Genomic DNA, 24,229 nt, shown 5'->3' on the forward strand with positions numbered 1-24,229 from the left:
GCGTCATATGAAGATCCTCTTCCAAGATCCCTTTTAGGTTTTAGATGTTTTCAAATGACTCTAGGACAGCTCTTAGCAATGCCTGAGGTTTTAATCAGTAGCTGTATGACCCCAGGCAAGCTATTTTATATTTTGTTCCCTAGTTTCCTCATCTACAAGAAGTTGTGATAATAATACCTACCTCACAGAGCAAGTGTGAGGATTAAATAAAATAATGTGGGTAGAAGTGCCTAGCACAGTGGTATTCTGTACAGAATACTGTACTCCCTCATCAGGTGAATATAGTCTCCCTTAATCCTGAAGCTGATGCAATTGTGTGGTAATTATGTTATCACTTTATAGAGGAGCAAAACCTGACTGTCAGACTGTCAAGAAAATCCTATTTTCTTTCTTGTTTTTTTTTTTTTTTGAGGCGGAGTCTCGCTCTGTCACCCCGGCTGGAGTGCAGTAGTGCAATCTCCGCTCACTGCAACCTCCGCCTCCCAGGTTCACACCTTTCTCCTGCGTCAGCCTCCCAGGTAGCTGGAACTATAGGCACCTGCCACCACACCCGGCTAATTTTTTTGTATTTTTAGTAGAGACAGGGTTTCATCGTATTAGCCAGGACGGTCTTGATCTCCTGACCTCGTGATCCGCCCGCTTCAGCCTTCCAAAGTGCTGGGATTACAGGCATGAGCCACTGTGCCCGGCTGAAAATCCTATTTTCTTAAAAACATTATAAAATTGGATACTGGAGATGTGTCCGCCCCCCTTCAATAAAAAAGTCATCTAACTTTCCTAACATGCTGAGGTAAAAAACTTTCAGTGAAGAAAAGGAATAGTAGCAGCAGTAATAATAATAGCAAACACATGTTTACTGGATTTGAGCCTTAGAGGAATGATATGGCCTAGAGATTAAAATGTGAGTCATCTGTATGGGGGTGATATTTGAAGTCACATACATAACTGAGGGTGTCTGGAAGAGTTATATGAGAAGAGAGCAATCCTAGGACTGAGTCCTAAAGAACTGAATCACTGAATGGCCAGGAAGAAAAAGAGGAGTGTAAAAATGAGTCCCAGGACTCGTGACGCCAAGGCTGCTGCGAGCGGCTATGAAGAGTCGGGGTTGAGGTGGGGTTGAGCCCCAAATGAGCCGAGGGCTCGCACTCTTCTGGTCTCCCAGGACCGCCCCACCTGAAGAAATGAGTGGTGGATTGGCTCCAAGTAAGAGCACAGTGTATGTATCCAGCTTGCCCTTTCCCTGACAATAACCTGTAGCGGATATTTTCCAACTATGGCAAAGTTGTAAAGGTTACCATAATGAAAGATAAAGATATCAGGAAGAGTAAAGGGGTTGCATTTATTGTATTTTTGCATAAACACGGCACAAAACTGTACCAGGGCAATACACAACAGTTATTTGGTAGAGTGATAAAAGCAAGCATTGGCTGGTTGCAGTGGCTCATGCCTGTAATCCCAGCACTTTGGGAGGCCGAAGGGGGCGGATCACTTGAGCCCAGGAGTTCAAGACCAGCCTGGCCAAACATGGTGAGACTCCATCTCTACTAAAAATACAAAAACTAGTCAGGTGTGGTGGCGCGCCTGTAATCCCAGCTACTAGGGAGGTGAGACAGGAGAATCACTTGAACCTGGAAGGCAGAGGTTGCAGTGAGCGGAGATCACGCCACTGCACTCCAGCCTGGGTGACAGAGCAAGACTCCATCTCAAAAAAAAGAAAAGAAAAAAAACAAACAAACAAACAAACAAACAAAAAAAACAAGAGGAAGCATTGCTATTGACAATGGAAGAGCAGCTGTGTTCATCCGAAGGCGAAACTACTTTGATAAATCCAAGTGTTATGAATGTGGGGAAAGTGGACATTTAAGTTATGCCTGTCCGAAAAATATGCTTGGAGAACGTGGGCCTCCAAAGAAGAAAGAAAAAAAGAAAAAAAAGAAAGTTCCTGAATCAGAAGAAATTGAGGAAGTAGAAGAAAGTAAAGATGAAGGGGAGAATCCTGCTCTTGACAGCCTGAGTCAGGCCACAGCATTCCAGCAAGCCAAAATTGAAGAACAAGATGATTCAAGATGCCCAAGGATAAAGAAAAGCACATATTTCCGTGATGAGGAAGAAACTTAGTGATTAAAATCTTGCCCTAGCACAGTAATAAAAATTAAGATTTGTTAGTAACAATCTTGATGATCTGATTTTAATAAAAATAAGAAAAGTTAACACTATCATGTTAATACTATTACTGTCATCCCAAGAAAAATGATATATTTTCTCTCCTTTTTGAGATGGAGTTTCACTCTGTCACCCAGGCTGGAGTACAGTGGCGCGATCCAGGCTTACTGCAGCCTCTGCCTCCTCCCAGGTTCCAGCGATTCTTCTGCCTCAGCCTCCCAGGTAGCTGGGATTACAGGCACACGCCACTACACCCGGCTAATTTTTGTATTTTTAGTAGAGACACGGTTTCACCATGTTGACCAGGCTGGTCTTGAACTCCTGACCTCAGGTGATCTGCCTGCCTCGGCCTCCCAAAGTGCTAGGATTACAGGTGTGAGCCACCGCGCCTGGCTGAGAAAAGATTTGGAAGGCCGAGGTGGGCAGATCACGAGGTCAGGAGTTCGAGACCAGCCTGGCCAACATAGTGAAACACCATCTCTACTAAAAATACAAAAAATTGACCAGGAGTGGTGGCTCATGCCTGTAATCCCAGCACTTTGGGAGACCGAGGTGGGTGGATCATCAGGTCAGGAGATCGAGACCATCCTGGCCAACACAGTGAAACCATTTCTACTAAAAATAGAAAAAAATTAGCCGGGCATGGTGGCAGGCGCCTGTAGTCCCAGTTACTCGGGAGCTTGAGGCAGGAGAAGGGAATGAACCTGGGAGGCGAAGCTTGCAGTGAGCTGAGATTGCGCCACTGCACTCCAGCCTAGGTGACAGAGCAAGACTCCATCTCAAAAAAAAAAAAAAAAAAAAAAAAAAAAAAACCCCACAAACTTCCTGAAGACCGAAAAGTTGAATGATTTATTGTTATTTATGTTAATACACTTTTCAAGATAATTTTGTCTTTAAATATGGGTGTTTTGTCATCATATTTCTTGCAGCTTTATCCCAATCTGGATAAATTGAAAGTAACTATAAAATAAATTGTAAATACCTATAAAATATAAAGTAACATAGCTCTAAAAGGCTTAAAATCAAACACAGGTGTTATTTGTCTGCCCTACCCATAGCACCAAATTCCATTCCCTAGAAGAAACTACTCATATGTGCATACATGTTGCTAAATACAATACATATATTTCTGTCACTTAATAAAAAAATAAAGGGGAATTATTCAGTCTCTTATACTTCTCCTACCTTCCTCAATCTTCCCAATGTGGCTGTGTTAAAAATTTTGGGTCCCAGCACTTTGTGAGGCCGAGGCGGGTGGATCACCTGAGGTCAGGAGTTCGAGACCAGCCTGACCAACATGGTGAAACATGGTATCTACTAAAAAATACAAAAATTAGCCGGGCATGGTGGCAGGCACCTGTAATCCCAGCTACTTGGGAGGCTGAGGCAGGAGAATCGCTTGAACCTGGGAGGTGGACATTGCAGTGAGCCGAGATCATACCATTGCACTCCAGCCTGGGTGACAGAGCAAGATTCCATCTCAAAAAAAAAAAAAAAAAATTACAGCCAGGTGCGGTGGTTCATGCCTGTAATCCCAGCATTTTGGGAGGCCGAGGCGGTTGGATCACGAGGTAAGGAGATAGAGGCCATCCTGGCTAACACGGTGAAACACCATCTCTACTAAAAACACAAAAACAAAATTAGCCAGGCGTGGTGACGGGCGCCTGTAGTCCCAGCTACTCAGGAGGCTGAGGTGGGAGGATGACGTGAACCCGGGAGGCGGAGTTTGCAGTGAGCCAAGATTGTGCCACTGCACTCCAGCCTGGGCAACAGAGCGAGACTCCTTCTCAAAAAAATAAAAAAAAGGAGGGGGGGGAATCCATATGTATTTTTTTTAATGACCACGTAAATACTTTTCACTTCTGAGCCGAGGAGTATGCTATGATTATATTTTTCCTAGAGTTAATAATTGTCCATTTTTTTCCATGTATCTTCTTTGTATTTATGATGAAATCTTTCCATTCTGTCTGCAGGTAGTTATAGGGGAATGGGATTAGAGAGTCTTTAATTTTCTACTTTGTGTATTCCTATATGTTTAACTTTGTAAGAATACCCGTTTATTACTTTTTTAACTGATAAAAGCAATAAAAATAAGAAAAGTTAATACTATCATAATAATACTATTGTTGTCATCCCCCAAAAAAAATATATTAAAAAGATTTATTTGAAAAATAAATAGGCCAGGCGTGGTGGCTCAAGCCTGTAATCCCAGCACTTTGGGAGGCAGAGACGGGTGGATCACGAGGTCAGGAGATCGAGACCATCCTGGCTAACATGGTGAAACCCCGTCTCTACTAAGAAACACAAAAAACTAGCCGGGCGAGGTGGCGGGCGCCTGTAGTCCCAGCTACTCGGGAGGCTGAGGCCGGAGAATGGCATGAACCCGGGAGGCGGAGCTTGCAGTGAGCTGAGATCCGGCCACTGCACTCCAGCCCGGGCGACAGAGCGAGACTCCGTCTCAAAAAAAAAAAAAAAAAAGAAAAATAAATAAGTAAATAAAAATAAAAATGAGATTGAAAGGAATGGCCAGAGAAGTAGGACAAAGAAGAGGCATGATAGGTCACAGAAGCCAATGTATCAAAGTATTTCAAGGATTATTTCTTGTCATATTTTGCTTGACAGGTCAAGTGAGATGAGAACTAAAAGTATCCATTGGATTTAGTGATTTGATAGTCATTGGTAACATTATCACCACAGACTGAGGAAGTCAGATTAGAGTGTGTTATATTAATAAAAGGGAATAAGAAGGAGGAAATGGAAAAATAATAGTTATTTCAAGAAGTTTGGCTATAACGGATAGAAGGGTGTTAGTTGGTAGCTGGAGAGGGATGTGAACTCAAGGGAAATCATTTTTGTAAGACTGGAGAGACTGGAGCATATTTAAATGTCAATAAAAATATGTCAACGAGGCCGGATGCAGTGGCTCACGCCTGTAACCCCAGCACTTTGGGAGGCCGAGGTAGGTGGATCACCTGAGGTCAGGAGTTCAAGAACAGCCTGGCCAACGTGGTGAAACCCCGTCTCTACTAAAAATACAAAAATTAGCTAGGTGTGGTGGCAGGCACCTGTAATCCCAACCACTCGGGAGGCAGAGGCAGGAGAATCGCTTGAACCCGGGACGTGGAGGTTGCAGTGAGCCGAGATCCTGCCATTGCACTCCAGCCTGGGCAATAAGAGAGAAACTCCGTCTCAAAACAAAACAAAAAAAAACCTCAGTGAGAGGGGAATGTTGAATAAACAGGAGAGAGAAGGGATAATTAATAGTGGAAGGTTTCTGGGAAGGTGTAAGGAGATCGCATATAGTAGGAAGAAATGAGAAGTATAAAAGGAGGTAGGAAGAGGATTTGTTCTAATGTGAGCAAATATGTAGATTTGATGGTGGGAAATGGGGAATTAAATGAGATAACGCATGCAAAGCACTTAGCATAGTGCCTGGCACAGTTTGTATCAGAAATGGTAACTATGGCTACTGTTGTTGTTTTTATGTCATACACCTGCTTGAAAATTTCTCACCTTTTAGGCTTTGTCCATGTGAAATGAGCTAGTACTCTACTTTATTAATGCTATAAATTTCAATTTTTTTTTTTGAGACGGAGTCTAGCTCTGTCACCCAGGCTGGAATGCAGTGGCATGATCTTGGCTCACTGCAACCTCTGCTTCCCGGTTTCAGGTGATTCTCCTGCCTCAGCCTCCTGAGTAGCTGGGATTACAGGTGCCCACCACTATGCCCGGCTAATTTTTGTATTTTTACTAGAGAAGAGGTTTCACCACGTTGGCCAGGCTGGTCTCGAACTCCTGGCCTCAAGTGATCTGCCCACCTTGGCCTCCCAAAGTGCTGGGATTACAGGTGTAAGCCACCGCACTTGACTTTCAAATTGTATATGTTAAATTTATATACAACAAGGGTTACTTGGTGGTTTTTTTTTTTTTTTTTTTTTTTTGAGGGGAGTATCACTCTGTCGCCCAGGCTGGAGTGCAGTGGCGTGATCTTGGCTCACTGCAAGCTCCGCCTCCCAGGTTCATGCCATTCTCCTGCCTCAGCCTCCCAAGTAGCTGGGACTACAGGTACCCGCCACCACGCCCAACTAATTTTTGTTTCTGTATTTTTAGCAGAGACGGGGTTTCACCGTGTGAGCCAGGATGGTCATGATTTTCTGACCTCGTGATCCGCCCGTCTCGGCCTCCCAAAGTGCTGGGATTATAGACTTGAGTCACTGCACTCGGCCAAGAGTTACTTGAACTTTTGATTCCTCACCTCTGTTCTCTTTAGAATTTCTGGATATTTGCTGGTTCCCTGATTTTGATAAGAAGATAGAAAAAAGTTGTACATTTAAGATTAATGGGCCAGGTGCAGTGGGTCACACCTGTAACCCCAGCACTTTGGGAGGCCAAGGCAGGCGAATTACTTGAGGTCAGGAGTTCAAGACCAGTCTGGCCAACATGGTGAAACCTCATCTCTACTAAAAATACAAAAATTAGCCGGTCATTGTTGCGTGTGCCTGTAAACCCAGCACTTTGGGATGCTGAGGCAGGCAGTTCACTTGAGTCCAGGAGTTCAAGACCAGCCTGGGCAACATGGCAAAACCCCATCTCTACAAAAAATACAACAATCAGGCAGTTGTGGTGACATGTGCCTGTGGTCCCAGCTACTTGGGAGGCTGAGGTGGTAGGATCACTGGAGTCTGGGAGGTGAATGTTGCAGTGAGCTGAGATGGCACCACTGCACTCCAGACTGGATGGCAGAGCAAGACACCACCTCAACAACAACAACAAAAAAGAGAGAGAGAAAGACAGAGAGAGAGATCACTCCTCACTCCTCCTCTGATTAAGAATCTACATTTGAGGCCGGGCGCTATGGCTCACACTTATAATCCCAGCATTTTAGGAGGCCAAGGCGGGTGGATCACGAGGTCAGGAGTTCAAGACCAGCCTGGCCAAGCTGGTGAAACCCCATCTCTACTAAAAATACAAAAAATTAGTCGCGTGTGGTGGCAGGCGCCTGTAATCCCAGCTACTTGGGAGACTGAGGTAGGAGAATCGCTTGAACCCGGGAGGCGGGGGTTGCGGTGAGCCGAGATCACACCACTGCAGTCCAGCCTGGGCAACAAGAGTGAAACTCTGTCTCAAAAATAAATACATACATACACACATACATACATAAAAAGAATCTACATTTGGCTGGGTGCAATGGCTCACACCTGTAATCCCAGCACTTTGGGAGGCTGAGGTGAGAGGATTGCTTAAGGCCAGAAGTTTGAGACCAGCCTGGGAAACAGCAAAATCCTGCCTCTACTAAAAATATAAAAAATTAGCCGACCGTGGTGGCGCACGCCTGTAGTCCCAGCTTCTCAGGAGGCTGAGATGGGAGGATTGCTTGAGTCAGGGAGGTTGTAGCTGCAGTGAGCCGTGATCATGCTACTGCACTCCAGCCTGGGTGACAGAGTAAAACTCTGTCTCAAAAAAACAAAGAAAAAGAAAAAAGAAAGAAGTGGCTGGGCATGGTGGCTCACACCTATAATCCCAACACATTGGGAGACCGAGGTGGGCAGATCACTTGAGGCTAGGAGTTCGAGACTAGCCTGGCCAACATGGTAAAACCCCATCTCTACTAAAAATGTAAAAATTAGCCAGGCGTGGTGGTGCATGCCTGTAGTCCCAGCTAATCGTGAGGGTGAGGCTTGAACCCGGGAGGCAGAGGTTGCAGTGAGCCAAGATTGCGGCCACTGTGCACCTGGGAGACAGAGCGAGACCTTGTCTTAAAAAAAAAAAAGAGAGAGAAAAAAAAAATATATATATATATATATTTTCTTTTTTTTAAAAAAAAGGCCTATAATGCCCTTTTAACTCTCTTTTAAATCACTTTGAAAATCCTTGACCTAGAATTTTAGGCTCCTGTTAATCTAGCCACACTCCATTTAATTTTTTCGTCTTCTTTCTTCAACATAACCTCTGATATGTTACCAGTGCTTACAAGAGGACTAAGCTTGGAGAGACTCTGAAGAGAAGCATTTACTTTTTACTCTACATACTTCTGCATTTAATTTTTTTTCAGTGATAATGTACTACTTTTGGAATTTAAAATGAAACACAATAAATAAATTAAAACAACTTTTGCCCTAGTATCGCTCTCCCTAATCTTCCATACCCATCAAAATTAATTTCTCATTATTCAGATTTCCATTCAAATGTACAGGTGACACTTGAACAAGGGTTTTAACTGCACGGGTCCACTTATATGTGGATTTTCTTCTGCCTCTGCTACCCCTGAGATAGTAAGATCAACTCCTCATCTTCCTCCTCCTCCTCCTCCTCCTCAGCCTACTCAATATGAAGACAATGATGAAGAACTTTATGATAACCCACTTCCACTTAATGAATAATAAATATATTTTCCCTTCCTTATGGCCTCACTCTGTTGCCCAGGCTGGAGCGCAATGCGACGATCACAGCTTACTGCAGCTTCGATCTCCTGGGCTCAGGTGATCCTCCCACCTTACCTTCCCAAGTAGCTGGGACTACAGGTGTGCGCTACCATGTCTGGCTAATTTTTTTGTAGTTTTGTATGTTTCTGTAGAGTGGGTTTCGCCATGTTGTCCAGGCTGGTCTTGAACTAGGCACAAGTAATCTGCCCACCTCAGCCACCCAAAGTGCTAGGATTACAGGCATAAGCCACCATGCCCAGCCCCTTATGATTTTCTTAATAACATTTTTTTTTTCTCTAGCCTACTTTATTGTAAGAATGTAGTATATAATACGCATAACATTCAACATATGTGTTAATGGATTATGTTATCAGTAAGGCTTCTGGTCAACAGTAGGCTATTAGTAGTTAAGTTTTTGGGAAGTCAAAAGTCGACTATGGGCTGGGGGCAGTGGCTCACGCATGTAATCCCAACACTTTGGGAGGCCGAGGCAGGTGGATCATGAGGTCAGGAGTTCAAGACCAACCTGGCCAACACAGTGAAATCCCGTCTCTACTAAAACTACAAAAATTCACTAGGCGTGACGGCGGGCGCCTGTAATCCCAGCTACTCAGAAGGCTGAGGCAGGAGAATCACTTGAACCCGGGAGGCGGAGGTTGCAGTGAGCCGAGATTGCCCCACTGCACTCCAGCCTGGGCTACAGAGTTAGACTCCGTCTCAAAAAAAAAAAAAAAAAAAAAAGTCCACTATTTGGTGGCTGGGTGTGGTAGCTCACACCTGTAATCCCAGCACTTTGGGAGGCAGAGGTGGGAGGATAACTTGAGGTCAGGAGTTTGAGACCAGCCTGGGAAACACAGTGAAATCCCATCTCTACTAAAAATAAAAAAAATTAGCCAGGTGTGGTGGCACATGCCTGTAATCCCACCTACTTAGGAGGCTGAGGCATAAGAATTGCTGGAACTTAGGAGGCGGAGGTTGCAGTGAGCCAAGATCATGCCACTGCATTCCAGCCTGGGCAACAGAGTGAGACTCTGTCTCAAAAAATAAATAAATAAATAAAAATTTAAAAAAAGAAGTCAAATGTGTGGGAAGTCAGTGCCCCAACCTTGCATTGTTCAAGGGTCAACTGGACTTCTTAACCTTCACATTTATGGTTAATTTTCAACTAGGGAACCAAGACAATTCAATGGGAGAAAGAATAGTCTTTTCAACAAATGGTACTGAGACAACTGGACATCCACATGCAAAAGCATAAGGTTGGACCCCTACTTCACATCACATACAAAAATTAATTGAAAATGAATCAGTGACCTAAATGTAAGAGCTAAAAAACCATATCACTTTTTTTGGAGACGGAGTTTTTGCTCTTTGTTGCCCAGGCTGGAGTGCAGTGGAGTGATCTCGGCTCACTGCAATCTCCACCTCGCGGGTTCAAGCGATTCTCCTGCCTCAGCCTCTTGAGTAGCTGGGATTACAGGCGTGTGCCACCACACCCAACTAATTTTTTGTAGTTTTAGTAGAGATGGGGTTTCATCATGTTGGCCAGGCTGGTCTCGAACTCCCTACCTCAGGTGATCCACCTGTCTCAGCCTTCCAAAGTGCAGGGATTATAGGCGTGAGCCACCGCGCCTAGCCCTATATAACTCTTAGAAGAAAACATAGGGACAAATGTTCATGACCTTGGATTAGGTAATGGTTTCTTAGATATGACATCAAAAGTATAAGCAACCAAAGAAAAAAATAAACTGTATTTCAAATTAGCTGGGCATGGTGGCGAGCGTCTGTCGTCTTAGCTACTCGGCAGGAGAATCGCTTGAACCCACAAGGCAGAGGTTGCAGTGAGCTGAGATTGCACCACTGCACTCTCCAGCCTGGGCGACAGAGAGAGACTCTGTCTCTAAAAGAAAAAAAAAAAAAGGACTTCTTCCACGGAGTCTTCCCTTTTCACTACTGTCCACATTAACTTTTCCATTCTTTCAACCACAGTTCTTAAAAACTGTACTGCACAATTTAGCACTCAGTTAAACTACCTGATAATGTTTATTATTATTTCATGTAGACTGGTCTTGACTTGTCAGCCAGGTTGTTACTTTGTTGAGAGAAATGAGTAAGTCTTCTGCTTCTCAGATATTTCTAAACCACCTAACACATAACTGGGCGTATAGGAAGTATTCAGTAAATACCTGGTGGTTGTGAGGAATAGATTGAATGTGCATGTGCTTGTTTTCACAATGTGTGTTAAACACACAGTTGGGGGTAATAAATACAATCTTAGATAGTGAGGTGAGAGAATGACACTATGTGAAACTGAAGAATACAAGATTTATTTAAGGGAAAAAACAGCATGGTTTGGACAATTTTGTTCTCCCCTCCTTCAGCCTCCTGCTGCTCAATACCACATGGCCAACAATATCCTGGTCTCTAAGATTCTAAGGGAATCATTGAGGTCCTATCTAGACATCAACTGTCTGGTCACTATTCCCCCATTGCTTCCTCCTCTTCCTCCTCCTCTGTCCAGCTCAGATCATCATCTGAATCGTCAGATTCTTCCTCATCCATCTCTAACACAACCCCTGCCCTAGCCTTCTTAGCTAGTGCATCAGGGTGCTCCAGCTGGGCCCAGGATCCTGGGTCAGCCTTGACCAGGGAGATTTCAACCCGAGATGGCATCAAGGAGACAGAGCTCTGCTCCACGTTTATGACCTGAGGAGGAGCAAAGGAAAACAGAAGAAAGACAGAATGAGGAAATCAAAGGCATTGGGGTCAGCGTAGAGTGGTGACAAATGAGAGAGAAAATTTTTTAAAATAAGGTAAGAAAAAAGACAAGGGAGGAATAAGACAATATAATAAGGGAGAGAGAGGAAAGAAATGAGAGATGAAAAGGGAGAAGGAAGAGAGGAGGGAAAGAGGAAAGTAGGAAGAGCAGGAGAGAGAGAGAAAATGAAAGCAAATGAAGAGAAAATCTCTATTTTCCTACTACAACTCCTTCCCTCAAGACACCCTCTATTCCAGTCTAGCCGCTCTTTCACCCCATCTGCCTCCCCCTCCTGTGCCCCCTGGTCTTCACTTACCCCCCAGAGCTTCATCTGTGCTTGGAACACACGGTTACCATCAAAGACAATGTGGACATGAAGCTGAGAGAAAAGAATTACAGGGGTAGTAACAAACCCAGAAGGTCAGAACAGGTCATTACGACAGATAACCAGGTCAGAGGTGTGATCCACAGATTGGCCAGACAGCCCTGACCTAATAGCTCTCCCTTCCTCTAAGGGTACTATGGAGCCTACAGGTTAACAGCATATGGCAACTCTGCCTGTGAGATTGTAGTATCACCCAATTCACTATCCTCCCATCCAACATCAGATCATTGCTCACCTCAGTTTGACTGGCCTTCACCCAGATAAACGCAGGAAGTGGAATCTGGCCATATACAGTCACCACTACTAAGGAATCTGTCTGGTGCCAATCATGGCGGCAAGATGCTGGGAGCTAAAGAGAAGATGTGAAATGTAGGTGGTAAGAATAAATTCTTAGCCCAAGGGGAGTTCTCATGATGCATATGGAGAAGAGACAGAGAGTCTCAAAAAGATTAACACAACCTCATATTGCTAAGCCTCTGGGCTGTTGAGGGACAAGGAGCAGAATCTTATTTGGTCTGTACTAAAGGGAGAAGACAGGGAGCTTAGCTATGTGGTACAGAGAGGGAGGAGAATTTACCTCTGAGATTGGGTCCTAATCAAGAGTTCAGGAAAACTGGGGCTTACCTGCTTCCCCCAGTCATGTCTACCAACTCTGCACCCTGGCTGTGCCAAGAATGCCCCAAAATCCAGGGTCTGGATGCCACAACAGCTCCAAGACTTCATCCTGAAGTAGGAAGATAATTCAACTGAATTCTCTCACCCCCAGTATTTATCTTATGATCAAATATTAGGAGAAACCTGTCTCATAGCCCACCCAGGCCCCTCCCTCACCCCTCATGGAATCGGGGTGCTCCTGGGTGGTAGGTACATGGAGTAGCATCACTCTCAGGGCCTTGGTAAACCTAAGAAGGATAAAGTAGAACCAGGTCATTCTAAGGTATATCCTACTCAGCCTCATATCTATACCCAGTCATCCCTCAGCCATATGCTTGAGCCCCTCAAAACTCTCACTCACAGCATCACATCCTGGGTTCTGGCAGCTGGAACCAGTCCGGATCAGACTACTATCAAGTCCTGGGCAAGGGAAACAGAGTCAGGAACTTATCCATCCCCCCACTCAATTGGCACTTCCACTAAATTCCAGTTTATGAAGTTGATCTTACTAAAGACCCACCTACCTGCCCCAGGTTCCTGGTCTAATTCCTTCTGTTCCAATGCCATTTCCAGGGCTTGGGATATATTTAGCGGCAGCAGCTTCAGAGGCAACTCTGACCTAGGGGTTATGGGTGGTGATTTAGTTCTGACCCATTAGCTATGATTGCTAGCTCCAACACTCCCACCGATGGTAATGGAATTAAACAAGCCTGGTGAAAGTGAGGCAGAGTTGGAGAGGTTGGGTAGCAACCCCATTGCCAATTTTCATCTCTGTGGACATCCCAAATACCTGAACCCTAGAGAAATCCCCAGCACTTCTCTTACCCATCTACTCAGTTGCTCTAAACCTAACCATTTTCTCTGCAGAACTGAGTCATATCCTCTTCCTCTTTTATCTAATCGTGGACCTAATATGACTTCCTTCTGTTGCTCTTATTATTCCCATAAAATTTGGGAAGTCTCCTGGTTGCCAATAATACATCCTTTTCTTGATAGGAGATTTATCTTAAAGTTCTTTTCTAGAAAGAGAAGTCATTCTCAACAATCCCTTTTGTGTTATATACTAAGGATGTATTTGTGAGGGGCTATCTACTGTTTTTTGTTGTTGTTGTTGTTGTTGGTTTTTTTGAGACAGAGTCTTGCTTTGTTGCCCAGGCTGGAGTGCAGTGGCGCAATCTCGGCTCACTGCAAGCTCCGCTTCCCAGGTTCACGTCATTTTCCTGCCTCAGCCTCCCGAGTAGCTGGGACTACAGGTGCCCGCCACCACGCCTGGCTAATTTTTTTGTATTTTTAGTAGAGACGGGGTTTCACTGTGTTAGCCAGAATGGTCTCGATCTCCTGACCTCATGATCCTCCCGCCTCAGCCTCCCAAAGTGCTGGGATTACAGGCGTGAGCCACCGCGCCCAGCCTTATCTACTCTGTTGATTCAGATATCTATCCCATCATCCCATACCACCTTAGAGAAAAGGGCGTTATTTCCAGACACAAATTTCCCCTAAGGCACAGGATATACACCATCCAAACCCTGACATCTGGCCCTCCTCACATCCCTGGTCCCTGGTTCCCAGCCCTCAATGACCCATTAATCACTCCTAGGAAGCTACATGAAAATAGGAAAAGTCCAGGGGCCTCCTCCTCTTTACTTGGGCCTCTCCCGGTGCAAGGTCTCTGCTGACTTTGGAATCACATTCAGAGGTTTTTGCTCCTGAAGTGAACTGCTTGTAGCAGGGCCTTCAGGTTGAGGGGCCTCAGGAAGCTTCTCAGCACAGTGTGGTCCCATAGTACAGCCCTAGTATAGATAAGGAGATAAGGATTAGGGATAGAATCCTTCTACTGGGGGCAGAATCCAAGTATGTAAATAATTTACCTTGATGTTTAAGAACTCAGAGAAATCTACAGTTCGCTTTCGGCAGCAGGACCAACCCTGATAACAAGAGACCCAGATCAGCTTAGCTTCCTGGGTGTATCTCTTCTGGGAAATGCTCTTGCTAACCCCCCTCACCTACTCCTCACCTTAAGTGCATCATGGAAGATTGGGACCCCAGGGTGATGGCAACAGGAATCTGTGGACATCAGTACAAGTTATCAAGGAAGGGAAGATAACTATACCAAGTATAATTTTTCACCTCTTCCCCGGGTTCATATTTATGGTTTCTTCCCATATAACGTGAAAAACAAAAACAAAAACGCATCAAAGGCTGTAAGATCACTTAGACCAATTAAACTAGGGCAGGTAGTTTCTTTCCCTGCTCCTCAAACATACTGCCCCCCAGCTGACCACTCCACAACACCCATGCACAGCCCCTGGCCAGGTCAGGATCATTTACTTACCAGGAAGGTTGGTATTAGGGTCAAAGTGCTGCCCACAGCCTTTGTTACGACAGAGTAGAGACATGGAAGCGTTGGTAGAATAATTACTGAAAGGGTATTTCAAGGAGTCTGGCTGCCGAATGGGGAACACCTCTTAGTCTGGAGGCTTTTAGATGCCTGGAAGGGCCAGCTGTTTCTATCTTTAGTTCAGGAGGCGTACACCTCCTAACATGGGCAAGGGAACTTCAATTGGTCTTTCCAGCCAATAGAAAAGAGCTCAGGGGCATTTTAGCTCTGAGGCTCAGGAAAAAAGGATCAGGCAGAGTAGGGCTTGGAACTTGGGTGAGGTCAGCTCACCACTACTGAGACAGTTTTAGATTCACCACGGCAATTCCAAGCCTTGGACACAGCAGCAGCTGCTAAGAAACAAACACCAATATTGAGACCTCCCCCACCCCCAGCTCAATGAGGGTTAAGCCCATTTTCTGCCTCTTTCAAAGGGGCAGCTTTCCTCCATTATTACTTCCATATAGTGTCAACAGCACTAATCCTCGCCGACCACTTCAGCCATTTGACGCATCTCATCCCCACCTCCCCATGTTTGTCTAGATGAATACTGTAATCAAAATGTCTAAAGGATTACCTTTATAGAGCCTACTGCTCATCTCCTAAGATAACTCCCCTCCCTCCTTTCCCCTTCAAAAACACCACAGAAAATTAAAAGGCTTAAAATGTATTTTAATAGGTTGATGCTGCATTACTGCTCCATTTCTCAGAAAAACTCCAAATATATCAGAGACAAATCAAACACAGTACACCAATGAAAAAAAAAATGCACAGCGTGACTACCTAAGATAGGCGAGTCTAAGAGCTACTGTCAGACCTTCAGTATACAGCAACCCTGTTCCCAAGATTGTACTAGGCCTATCAAGAAAAGCTGTGAACAGCAACATCATAGACACAAAAGGGTCATTCCTGGGTGTCCTCACCCAAGAAAAAGATGGAGGCAAGTTAACACAAGATTTTTCTTTTTAAAGATATACTAAAATGAAAATCTCTAAGAGAAAATGTCTTCTTTAGGACATGAAGGGGTAATATATGGGATATAACAGAACCGTACGCACGTTGCCTGTGACCTTTGTGGACGTTTGCCTGAATTCTCACCTGGGAGTGAATGGAGCAATGGGGCTAAGATCATTGGGGGTATTTGGTTTTTGTGGTGTATGTGGCAGTTACTCTGGGACTGGGGGAGTGTAAGGATAAGAAAGCAAGTGAGGATGGGCACTGTGGCTCACCCCGTAATCCCAGCATTTTGGGAGGCCAAGGTGGATGGATCATGAGGTCAGGAGTTCAAGATCAGCCTGGACAAGCTTGAACCCGGGAGGCAGGCTGCAGTGAGCCGAGATCGTGCCAGTACAGTCCAGCCTGGATGACAGAGTGAGACTCCGTCTTGGGGGCGGGGCAAGGAAATGAAACAAGATGGACAAAAAAAACGGAATGATCAAGATTAATGGGCTCTAACTGGATCCACTTTGCCATGGTTTCCCCAGGCCCTCAACAATCACATTTGAGACTTCAGGAATGCACCACACAGAATTGATTAAACAATATATCACACAGAATTGACTTGTTTAATACCACCCCTCCCTTGCCCTCTGCCTCCAGCATACTCCCTAGAGTAGTACAGGCAGGGCAGATCTAACTACTGGAAGGAATCCCTAATACTTTTCCAGGGTAGAATTCTGGCTAGTCCAAAAAGGGTCCTTCTTTTAAGGGTTTTGAGAAACAAGACACTGCAACTTATTAGTATCGGCGACGTTTGTTTGGAGCAAATTCAGCTCCAGGAGCTGCACGGTTGAATGCAGGAGGAGTTCCACCAATTGCCCCAATTCCTTCCATTGTAGCAGCCTGACCAAAGCGTTCAGTTGTTGGTGGGGTCTTAAAGAGAAAAAGAGAGCAGCATTGTAACAGAGCCATTGCTGGAAGCTTCCCACCCATCTGTAGTCCCTCCACTGGAGGCTATTTCCATTCAACTATTCAAGGCTCCTGATGGTAGGTAGGAGTGGGTGATTAAGTCTGTTTAGAACTCTAGTGGATAACCCCAAAAGTGGTGGCGTATGCCTGTAATCCCAGCTACTCAGGAGGCTGAGGCAGGAGAATCGCTTGAACCCGGGAGGCGGAGGTTGCAGTGAGCCAAGATTGCACCACTGCACTCCAGCCTAGGCGACAAAGAGCAAAACTCCGTCTCAAAAAGAAAAGAAAGAAAAAATAAACCAAACTGTCTAGTTTTGGCATCTTAACACCATAACCAAAACCACCTCAGGATTGCATGAGCCATGAAGTATTTGGATTCACAACTATGTTATTTGATAATGCCTAGCCTTCATTGATTTCCCTCCAACAAACATAGTCAATCAGAGTGGCCAGTCAGACGGTGGCATTTACTTAACTCCTAGATTAAGTATAGAGACCGAGTTTGCTCAAGATTCAAAAATAAAGACCTTGAGGTTACATTTAATGGATACCAGCAGTCTTAAAGACTGCTATCTAGGCCGGGCTTGGTGGCTCACGCCGGTAGTCTCCGCACTTTGGGATGCCGAGGTGGGCGGATCATTTGAGGTCAGGAGTTCGAGAATAGCCTGACCAACGTGGTAAAACTCGGTCTCCACTAAAAATACAAAATGATCTGGGCACAGTGGCGCATGCCTGAAATCCCAACTACTCAGGAGGCTGAGGCAGGAGAATCGCTTGAATCCAGGAGGCAAAGTTGCAGTGAGCCAAGATCATGCCATTGCACTCCAGCCTGGGCAACAAGAGGGAAACTCTGTCTCCAAAAAAAAAAAAAAAAAGATTGCTGTCTGTAGCAAATTGAGGTAGGCCCCCAGGGGCTATGAAAGCAATGCCTGTTCTCCTCCTACCACCATTTAGAATTACTGTTAAGGCCTTGCAGTTTATTACCAATCCCAAAGTTCCATCCGGCATCATAGTGGCAGGTCCTGGAGGAGCTGGGGTACCAGCTGGCACAGGAGCAGGGGGCATGGCACCTCTGTTGTTTATGCCCATAGCACCTAAGGCAGAGTAGTGTGATCAGTACAAGGGAAAAAGATTGTTAGTCTCTTTCTATGCCAAAGGAAACAATTCTACAAGACCTCTGAGCTAAGACATGCATGTCACCCCCTTAAAGTAGGTAGCAAAAGCTACATAGTTCACCAGAGACCAAACAAAAAAGGAAATCAGAGCCATTAATCTCTTAAGTCCTTACCTCCCATAGCCATCTGACCCATCCGAATCTCCTGCTCTCTCTGAAAAACAAAAAATACTCAAGAAAGTCCAAGACAGCAGTGCATTCTACCACAATCCATCAAGGACCACACACTAAGGGAAGTAGATACAGTGATAACACATCCAAAGAGCACTGAGACCAAGCTGAGGAGCACAACCCTTGCTAGTTGTGCAACAAATTCAAGGTCACAGAGCTACTAGGACACAAGCCAGAGCCTCCAGAGAGGTGAAAGGGGGAAGAGATTTCTTCTAAAGGTCCAACTTGTACAATTGCAAGGACAGCAGAGGACTAGCCAAGGTTGCATATCTCTTCCTATAGTGAGTCTAAACAGAATACAGCAGATCCAGTTTTTCATCCTATATTGCTTGTGAGGCAAGAACTCCTCTTTAAACCTTACCTCTCCTTATGAATTCTTTTTTCTAAAGGGTTACTTCACAACACGGGAAAAGTGGTCATAACCGATAACCTAGCAGACAATTCATGGTGAGTCTGTCTTATCACGACTGGCCTGGCACATCATGGGCACATGGGAGATATACCGCATCAGGGAAGGTTCCCTTGAATCCTTCCTGCTGTCGCCGCATCATTTCTTCTTGCTGCCGCCGCATCTCTTCTTCACGGCGCCTGCGCTCTTCCTCCTGCCTAGAGAGAGTCACCAATATATTTAAGATAGAGGCATTTCAGAACTTGAGTAGGTTAACAGGGGACTCGACCGAGGAGACCAGCCTACTGAAAACTATCACAGTTCACCAGGAAACTCACTGTTAAGTGTGCCCAGCCCTGAGGCAACCCCCAAAGAAACCTCATGAGACCAGTATTCAGCTTTCTTTTTAGCAGGTAACTTCTAGAACCATGGGCAGCTAAAAACATCTCCAATCCAAAGAACCTGAGAAGCAGCCAGGAAATATTTGCCAACACATTTATAAATGCATGAGGTAGCATGGCAGTAGGAAAGAGGAATGAGACATTACCTTTTAGAGTTGTCAGAGGAAAGGGTTCGAGAAAAGTTACCTGAGCTCCAGTTGCTTTCGTTTTTGCACCTCTTGGTTGTGCAGCTCTTCCATCCTCCGAAGTTCTTCTTGGCGCCTCATCAAATCTAAAGAAACAACAGACTTAAGAATACTCCTCATTGTCTTCATATAGATCTAATGACTTTCTTCAAATAAAGATCCAGAAAGCAAAGAGGATATAATTCCTTTGGAGCCACCTGTGGTGTCCAGATTCCAAAATGAAGTCAAACCTATCATTTCCTTCTTCACAGAATCCAGTATCTCTGCCACATCTCCAAATCTACTTATCTACCAAAATCAACGCAAAATATTTCAAAATATAAAAGCAGAGATTTAGGCCTTTCTGCTAATTGATACAAAGAAACCCATTTAAAAATGTCATTTTGTCCTTTCAGCTTTAAAACTTACAGGCCTAGACTCACCCTGTCTCATTAGCATGACCTGGTGCTCATGGCGTGCAGCCTCCATCTCCATCTCCAGCTTCTCACGAGCCTCCTTGATGTTGCGGTCCACTTGGTCCTGCTGCTGCTTCTCCATCTCAATGAGTGCCTTCCAGCGCATGGCATACTCATACTCAAAGGAGCCAGGCTGTGCAAATCTGGGTGGCTGCTCTCGTTCCCTATAGGCAAGGTTCCTAGGTTACTAACTTTGTCCAGGATTACCCCAGCTAAGTATTGCATTCCTTGTGAGGACCAAGATAATGGCTGCCAGTGAACATGTGCAGCAAAGACCTGCCTCTTTTACATATCCCTTTATAAGCTTCCTTAAGAAGGAAACACCTAATAGGGAAATCTATCAAGACAGCATACTTGTGAAACTGCTGGTTTTTTATAACCAGCTTCTCTGGAAGTCCCTCTTCATCATCTAACTGGTCCATGGGCTCCACAGTCACAGGACGAGGAAATCTAAGAGAAAGAACGAAGTTCAGTGTTAAATCATACCCCACACCAGGTTTCTTCTCTACACATATCACTGGCACAATGAATTAGCTAGGGCTCAGGATTGGACAAACACTTCTGAAGGAGTTTTTATACCTAATGACATTATAAAAAATTGGGGGTTGGGCCAGGGGCGGTGGCGCATGCCTGTAATCCCAGCACTTTGGGAGGACGAGGCAGGTGAATCACAAGGTCAGGAGTTCAAGACAAGCCTGGCCAACATGGTGAAACCCTGACTCTACTAAAAATACCAAAAATTAGCTGGGTATAGTGGCAGACGTCTGTAATCCCAGCTATCGGGAGGCTGAGGCAAGAGAATCGCTTGGACCCAGGAGGCAGAGGTTGAAATAAGCCAAGATTGTACCACTGCACTCCAGCCCGGAATACAAAGTGAGACTCTGTCTCAAAAAAAAAAAAAAAAAAAAAAAAGAAAAAGAAAATCTGGGGTTGATAGGAGAAATCAGGCCTCAGATCTCTGAATACAGTCTCAAAGATATTCCAAGTAGGTAGATGTAGTACTTAAGTACAGCCTGAACATCTACAGACAATCTGAGAAATGACTCGTGGTAAACACTAAGAGATACTGCATGCACAAATCAACTTTTCAGAGCTCTAAAACTTCAAAGTAAGGAGAGACTTAACACTAATTAAATTAAAACGTACGGAGTGACTAAAAAGTTAATTTTCATAATCGTCATTCCACTTCTATTAATATAAGATTATAGCAAAAATCATATGAGAAAGCTCACTTAGTACCAAGTCTTTTTTTTATTTTTGAAACAGAGTCTTGCTCTGTCGCCCAGGCTAGAGTGCAGTGGTGTTATCTCGGCTCACTGCAACCTCTGCCTCCCGGGTTCAAGCGATTTTCCTGCCTCAGCCTCCTGAGTAGCTGGGATCACAGGCACCCACATTTTTGTATTTTTAGTACAGACGGGGTTTCACCACTTTGTCCAGGCGGGTCTCAAACTCAGGACCTCGTGATTTACTCGCCTCAGCCTCCTAAAGTGTTGGGATTACAGGCGTGAGCCACTGCACCCAGCCTAATATCAAAAGTCTTTCTTTTTTTTTTTTGATACAGAGTCTTGTTCTGTCGCCCAGGCTGGAGTGCAGTGGCGCAATCTGCAAGCTCCGCCTCCCAGGTTGGTGCCATTCTCCTGCCTCAGCCTCCCGAGTAGCTGGGACTACAGGTGCCCACCACCATGCCCGGCTAATTTGTTGTATTTTTCAGTAGAGATGGGGTTTCACCGTGTTAGCCAGGATGGTCTCGATCTCCTGACCTCGTGATCCACTCACATTGGCCAAAAGTCTTTTTTTTTTTTTTTTGAGACAGAGTCTTGTTCTGTCGTCAGGCTGGGGTGCAGTAGCGCAATCTCGGCTCACTGCAACCTCCGCCTTCCGGGTTCAAGTGATTCTCCTGCCTCAGCCTCCCGAGTAGCTGGGACTACCCGTGTGTGCCACCACACCCAACTAATTTTTGTATTTTTTTTTTTTTTTTTTTTGAGACAGAGTCTGGCTCTGTTGCCCAGGCTGGAGTGCAGTGGCCGGATCTCAGCTCACTGCAAGCTCCGCCTCCCGGGTTCACGCCATTCTCCTGCCTCAGCCTCCCGAGTAGCTGGGACTACAGGCGCCCGCCACCTCGCCCGGCTAATTTTTTTTTTGTATTTTAGTAGAGACGGGGTTTCACCGTGTTAGCCAGGATGGTCTCGATCGCCTGACCTCGTGATCCGCCCGTCTCGGCCTCCCAAAGTGCTGGGATTACAGGCTTGAGCCACCGCGCCCGGCCTAATTTTTCTATTTTTAGTAGAGACAGTCTTTCACCATGTTGGCCAGGATGGTCTTGATCTCCTCACCTTGTGATCTACCATGCCTGGCCTTTTATTTTTATTTCTTTGAAGCAGTTTCACTCTGTTGCCCTGGTTGGAGTGCAGTGGCGTGATCTCAGATTGCTGCAACCTCTGCCTCCTGGGTTCAAGCGATTCTCCTGCCTCAGCCTCCCAAGTAGCTGGGACTACAGGCACATGCCACCATGCCTGGCTAATTTTTTGTATTTTTAGTAGAGACGGGGTTTCATCATGTTGGCCAGGTGGGTCTTGAACTCCTGACCTCGGGTGATCCGCCTGCCTTGGCCTCCCAAAGTGCTGGGATTACAGCTGTCAGCCACCATGCCCGGCTGACCAAAAGTCTTTAAACATAGAAACGTGGTTACTAGAGGCTAACTTTCCAGACCATGGAAGGAATTAGCAATCTAAGGTTTATGTCTGAAAATGACCCTCACTTACGTGGTTAGCAGGAAGGAGCCTTCACTGCATCTGTCCAGAGCTTTCCGAGCAGCTGGCTTCCCTGAGAACTCAACAATGCCTTTTCCTGAGGGCCTTCCTCGATCATCCACAATGACTACAGCCCTCTCTACCTGGCCAAACACAGAAAAGGCTTCTTCCAGCAGTTCGTTTGACACATACTGAGGAAGGTTTCGAACTGTAAGGGATGCACTATGGCAGGCAAAGCGCACACGCAGCTGCTTTCCACGGAGTGGCATATTGTCCAGCTCCACTTTGGCAATCTCCGCTAGGGTTCGTGTTTCCTAGGAAGCAGAGGAAAATTAGAATAACTCAGTTTGACAAAGAATACCTTAGCAGCCATCAACAGTCTAAAACAGTATAGTTCAATAACAAAGTATCTCCCCTGAAAAACTAACCACCATACAAAGAAACAGAAGTGAAAGAACTTAACTGTGTGCTTCAGTTCTTTGGCCACCCTAGTTTGCTTCTGATGGCCTTGCAATAAATCACATGTAATCCTAGAAGTTAATAACACTTAGGTGGTCATCAATTTCATAGGTATTATTCTCCCAAGTGACAACAGATCATCCAGAAAACAAAGACCATTGGCCGGGTACGGTGGCTCACGCCTGTAATCCCAGCATTTTGGGAGGCCGAGGCAGGTGAATACCTGGCTAATACAGTGAAACCTTGTCTCTACTAAAATACAAATAATTAGCTGGGTGCAGTAGAAAGCACCGGTAGTTCCAGCTACTCCAGAGGCTGAGGCAGGAAAATCGCCTGACCCCGGGAGGTGGAGGTTACAGTGAGCCAAGATCGCACCACCACACTCCAGCCTGGGCAACAGAGCGAAACTCCGTCTCAAAAAAACAAAAACACAAAGACTACCCTAAAATCACCCAGAATATTTTAGGTTTTTTTTCGAGATGGAGTCTTGCTATTTCGCCCAGACTAGAGTGCAGTGGAGCGATCTCAGCTCACTGCAACCTCTGCCTCCCAGGTTCAGGCGATTCTGCCTCAGCCTCCTGAGCAGGTGGAATTACAGGCGCTTACCACCATGTCCAGCTAATTTTTGTAGTTTTAGTAGAGACGGGGTTTCACCATGTTGGCCAGGCTGGTCTCAAACTCCTGACCTCAAGTGATCCGCCCACCTTGGCCTTCCAAAGTGCTGGGATTACAGGCATGAGCCACCGTGCTCATTCTAATTTTTGCTAGGTATGTACCAGAATCACGTATATCCTCCAAGAAACCTCTTTGGAACGAGGAACCTTGATAGGATCCCTTTCATATTACTAAAGAGAAATCTGATACACAGAGAAAAATAACTTGCCTATATAGTACAGTTAGTGGCAGATGGGAATGAAAACCAGTTCTGACCACCCCATTCAGTGATCCTGCTGTCACATTATTCTCTTCCATTTATGGAGGTAGATAATGTCTAGAAATGTTTTCCTCTCATATACTTTCCCTAAATCGAAACAGATTTTAAAATAATGTCTACACTTACAAATGGTAAAGATGGTAAATTTTATGTTATGTTTGTTTTACCATCACTAATTTTTTTTTAAGAGACTGGGTCTCACTCTATCACCCAGGCTGAAGTGCAGTGCTATGAGCATAGCTCACTGTAACCTCGAACTCCTAGGTTCAATCAACCCTCTCATCTTAGCCTAGTTGAGTAGTTAGGACTACAGACACACACCATGTCTGGCTAATTCAATTTAAAAAAAAATTTTAAAGATACAAATAAACCAGACACCGTGGTGCATATCTATTGTCCCAGCTACTCAGGAGGCTGAGGACAGAGAATTGCTTAAGCTCAGGAATTCAAGTCCAGCCAAGGCAACAGGGTGAGACACCCATCTCTTGATCATGGGGGGACCAAACAGGGGAAGGGTATAGATAAAACAAAATTAACCACAACTTGATAATGACTGAAGCTATACAATGCATATGTGCAGGTTCATTATTATTCTGTCTACTTCTGTATGTTTGAAATTTCCCAATTAAAACAAAAAAGTTCCAGCCA

General features: G+C 45.1%; 2 protein-coding genes and 1 pseudogene across 7 annotated transcripts in view; 1 reads left to right on the forward strand and 2 right to left on the reverse strand.

Moving 5' to 3' along the window:
* Positions 1-1,181: 1,181 nt before the first annotated feature.
* Positions 1,182-2,118, forward strand: LOC112615194 (annotated as a pseudogene). Its single transcript, XR_003117301.1, has 2 exons — positions 1,182-1,430; positions 1,767-2,118. The product of XR_003117301.1 is annotated as a zinc finger CCHC-type and RNA-binding motif-containing protein 1 pseudogene (transcript).
* Positions 2,119-10,887: 8,769 nt separating this feature from the next.
* On the reverse strand, positions 10,888-14,848 carry ITGB1BP2 (integrin subunit beta 1 binding protein 2). Of its 2 annotated transcripts, XM_025373167.1 has the most exons (11): positions 14,712-14,842; positions 14,394-14,443; positions 14,248-14,304; positions 14,024-14,169; positions 12,904-12,998; positions 12,741-12,799; positions 12,557-12,627; positions 12,350-12,449; positions 11,961-12,074; positions 11,657-11,719; positions 10,888-11,288 (listed from the first exon to the last, which is right to left on the reverse strand). In XM_025373167.1, exons 1-11 carry the CDS (start codon positions 14,773-14,775, stop codon positions 11,061-11,063), a joined length of 1,047 nt encoding a protein of 348 aa, XP_025228952.1. In that variant the 5' UTR covers positions 14,776-14,842; the 3' UTR covers positions 10,888-11,060. The 2 variants fall into 2 exon arrangements, with proteins under 2 accessions (XP_025228952.1, XP_025228953.1); XM_025373168.1 differs by lacking the exons at positions 14,024-14,169; positions 14,248-14,304; positions 14,394-14,443 and having other exon boundaries at positions 14,712-14,848.
* Positions 14,849-15,407: 559 nt separating this feature from the next.
* NONO (non-POU domain containing octamer binding) overlaps positions 15,408-24,229 on the reverse strand; it is a 49,589-nt gene continuing 40,767 nt past the window's right edge. For all 4 annotated transcript variants that reach the window (XM_025373164.1, XM_025373166.1, XM_025373165.1 and 1 more), the window contains 8 exons: positions 22,201-22,502; positions 19,793-19,888; positions 19,406-19,602; positions 18,985-19,069; positions 18,513-18,615; positions 17,953-17,992; positions 17,649-17,758; positions 15,408-16,628 (listed from right to left, as the gene is read on the reverse strand). In XM_025373164.1, the coding sequence (XP_025228949.1) occupies positions 16,494-16,628; positions 17,649-17,758; positions 17,953-17,992; positions 18,513-18,615; positions 18,985-19,069; positions 19,406-19,602; positions 19,793-19,888; positions 22,201-22,502 (1,068 nt within the window). In that variant the 3' untranslated portion in view covers positions 15,408-16,493. The remainder of the gene's footprint in view (positions 16,629-17,648; positions 17,759-17,952; positions 17,993-18,512; positions 18,616-18,984; positions 19,070-19,405; positions 19,603-19,792; positions 19,889-22,200; positions 22,503-24,229) is intronic.

Source organism: Theropithecus gelada, chromosome X (assembly GCF_003255815.1).
Source record: "Theropithecus gelada isolate Dixy chromosome X, Tgel_1.0, whole genome shotgun sequence".
NCBI lineage: Eukaryota > Metazoa > Chordata > Mammalia > Primates > Cercopithecidae > Theropithecus > Theropithecus gelada.

Bases quoted from the DNA above. Each gene is read 5' to 3' on its own strand.
- ITGB1BP2 (XM_025373167.1), bottom strand. From the start codon at position 14,775: ATGTCTCTACTCTGTCGTAACAAAGGCTGTGGGCAGCACTTTGACCCT. The intron at 14,170-14,247 runs GTAAATTATTTA...TATCTATACTAG, and splicing joins CTGAGTTCTTAAACATCAAG to GGCTGTACTATGGGACCACA. The intron at 12,075-12,349 runs GTAAGCCCCAGT...TCTTCTCTTTAG, and splicing joins GACATGACTGGGGGAAGCAG to CTCCCAGCATCTTGCCGCCA.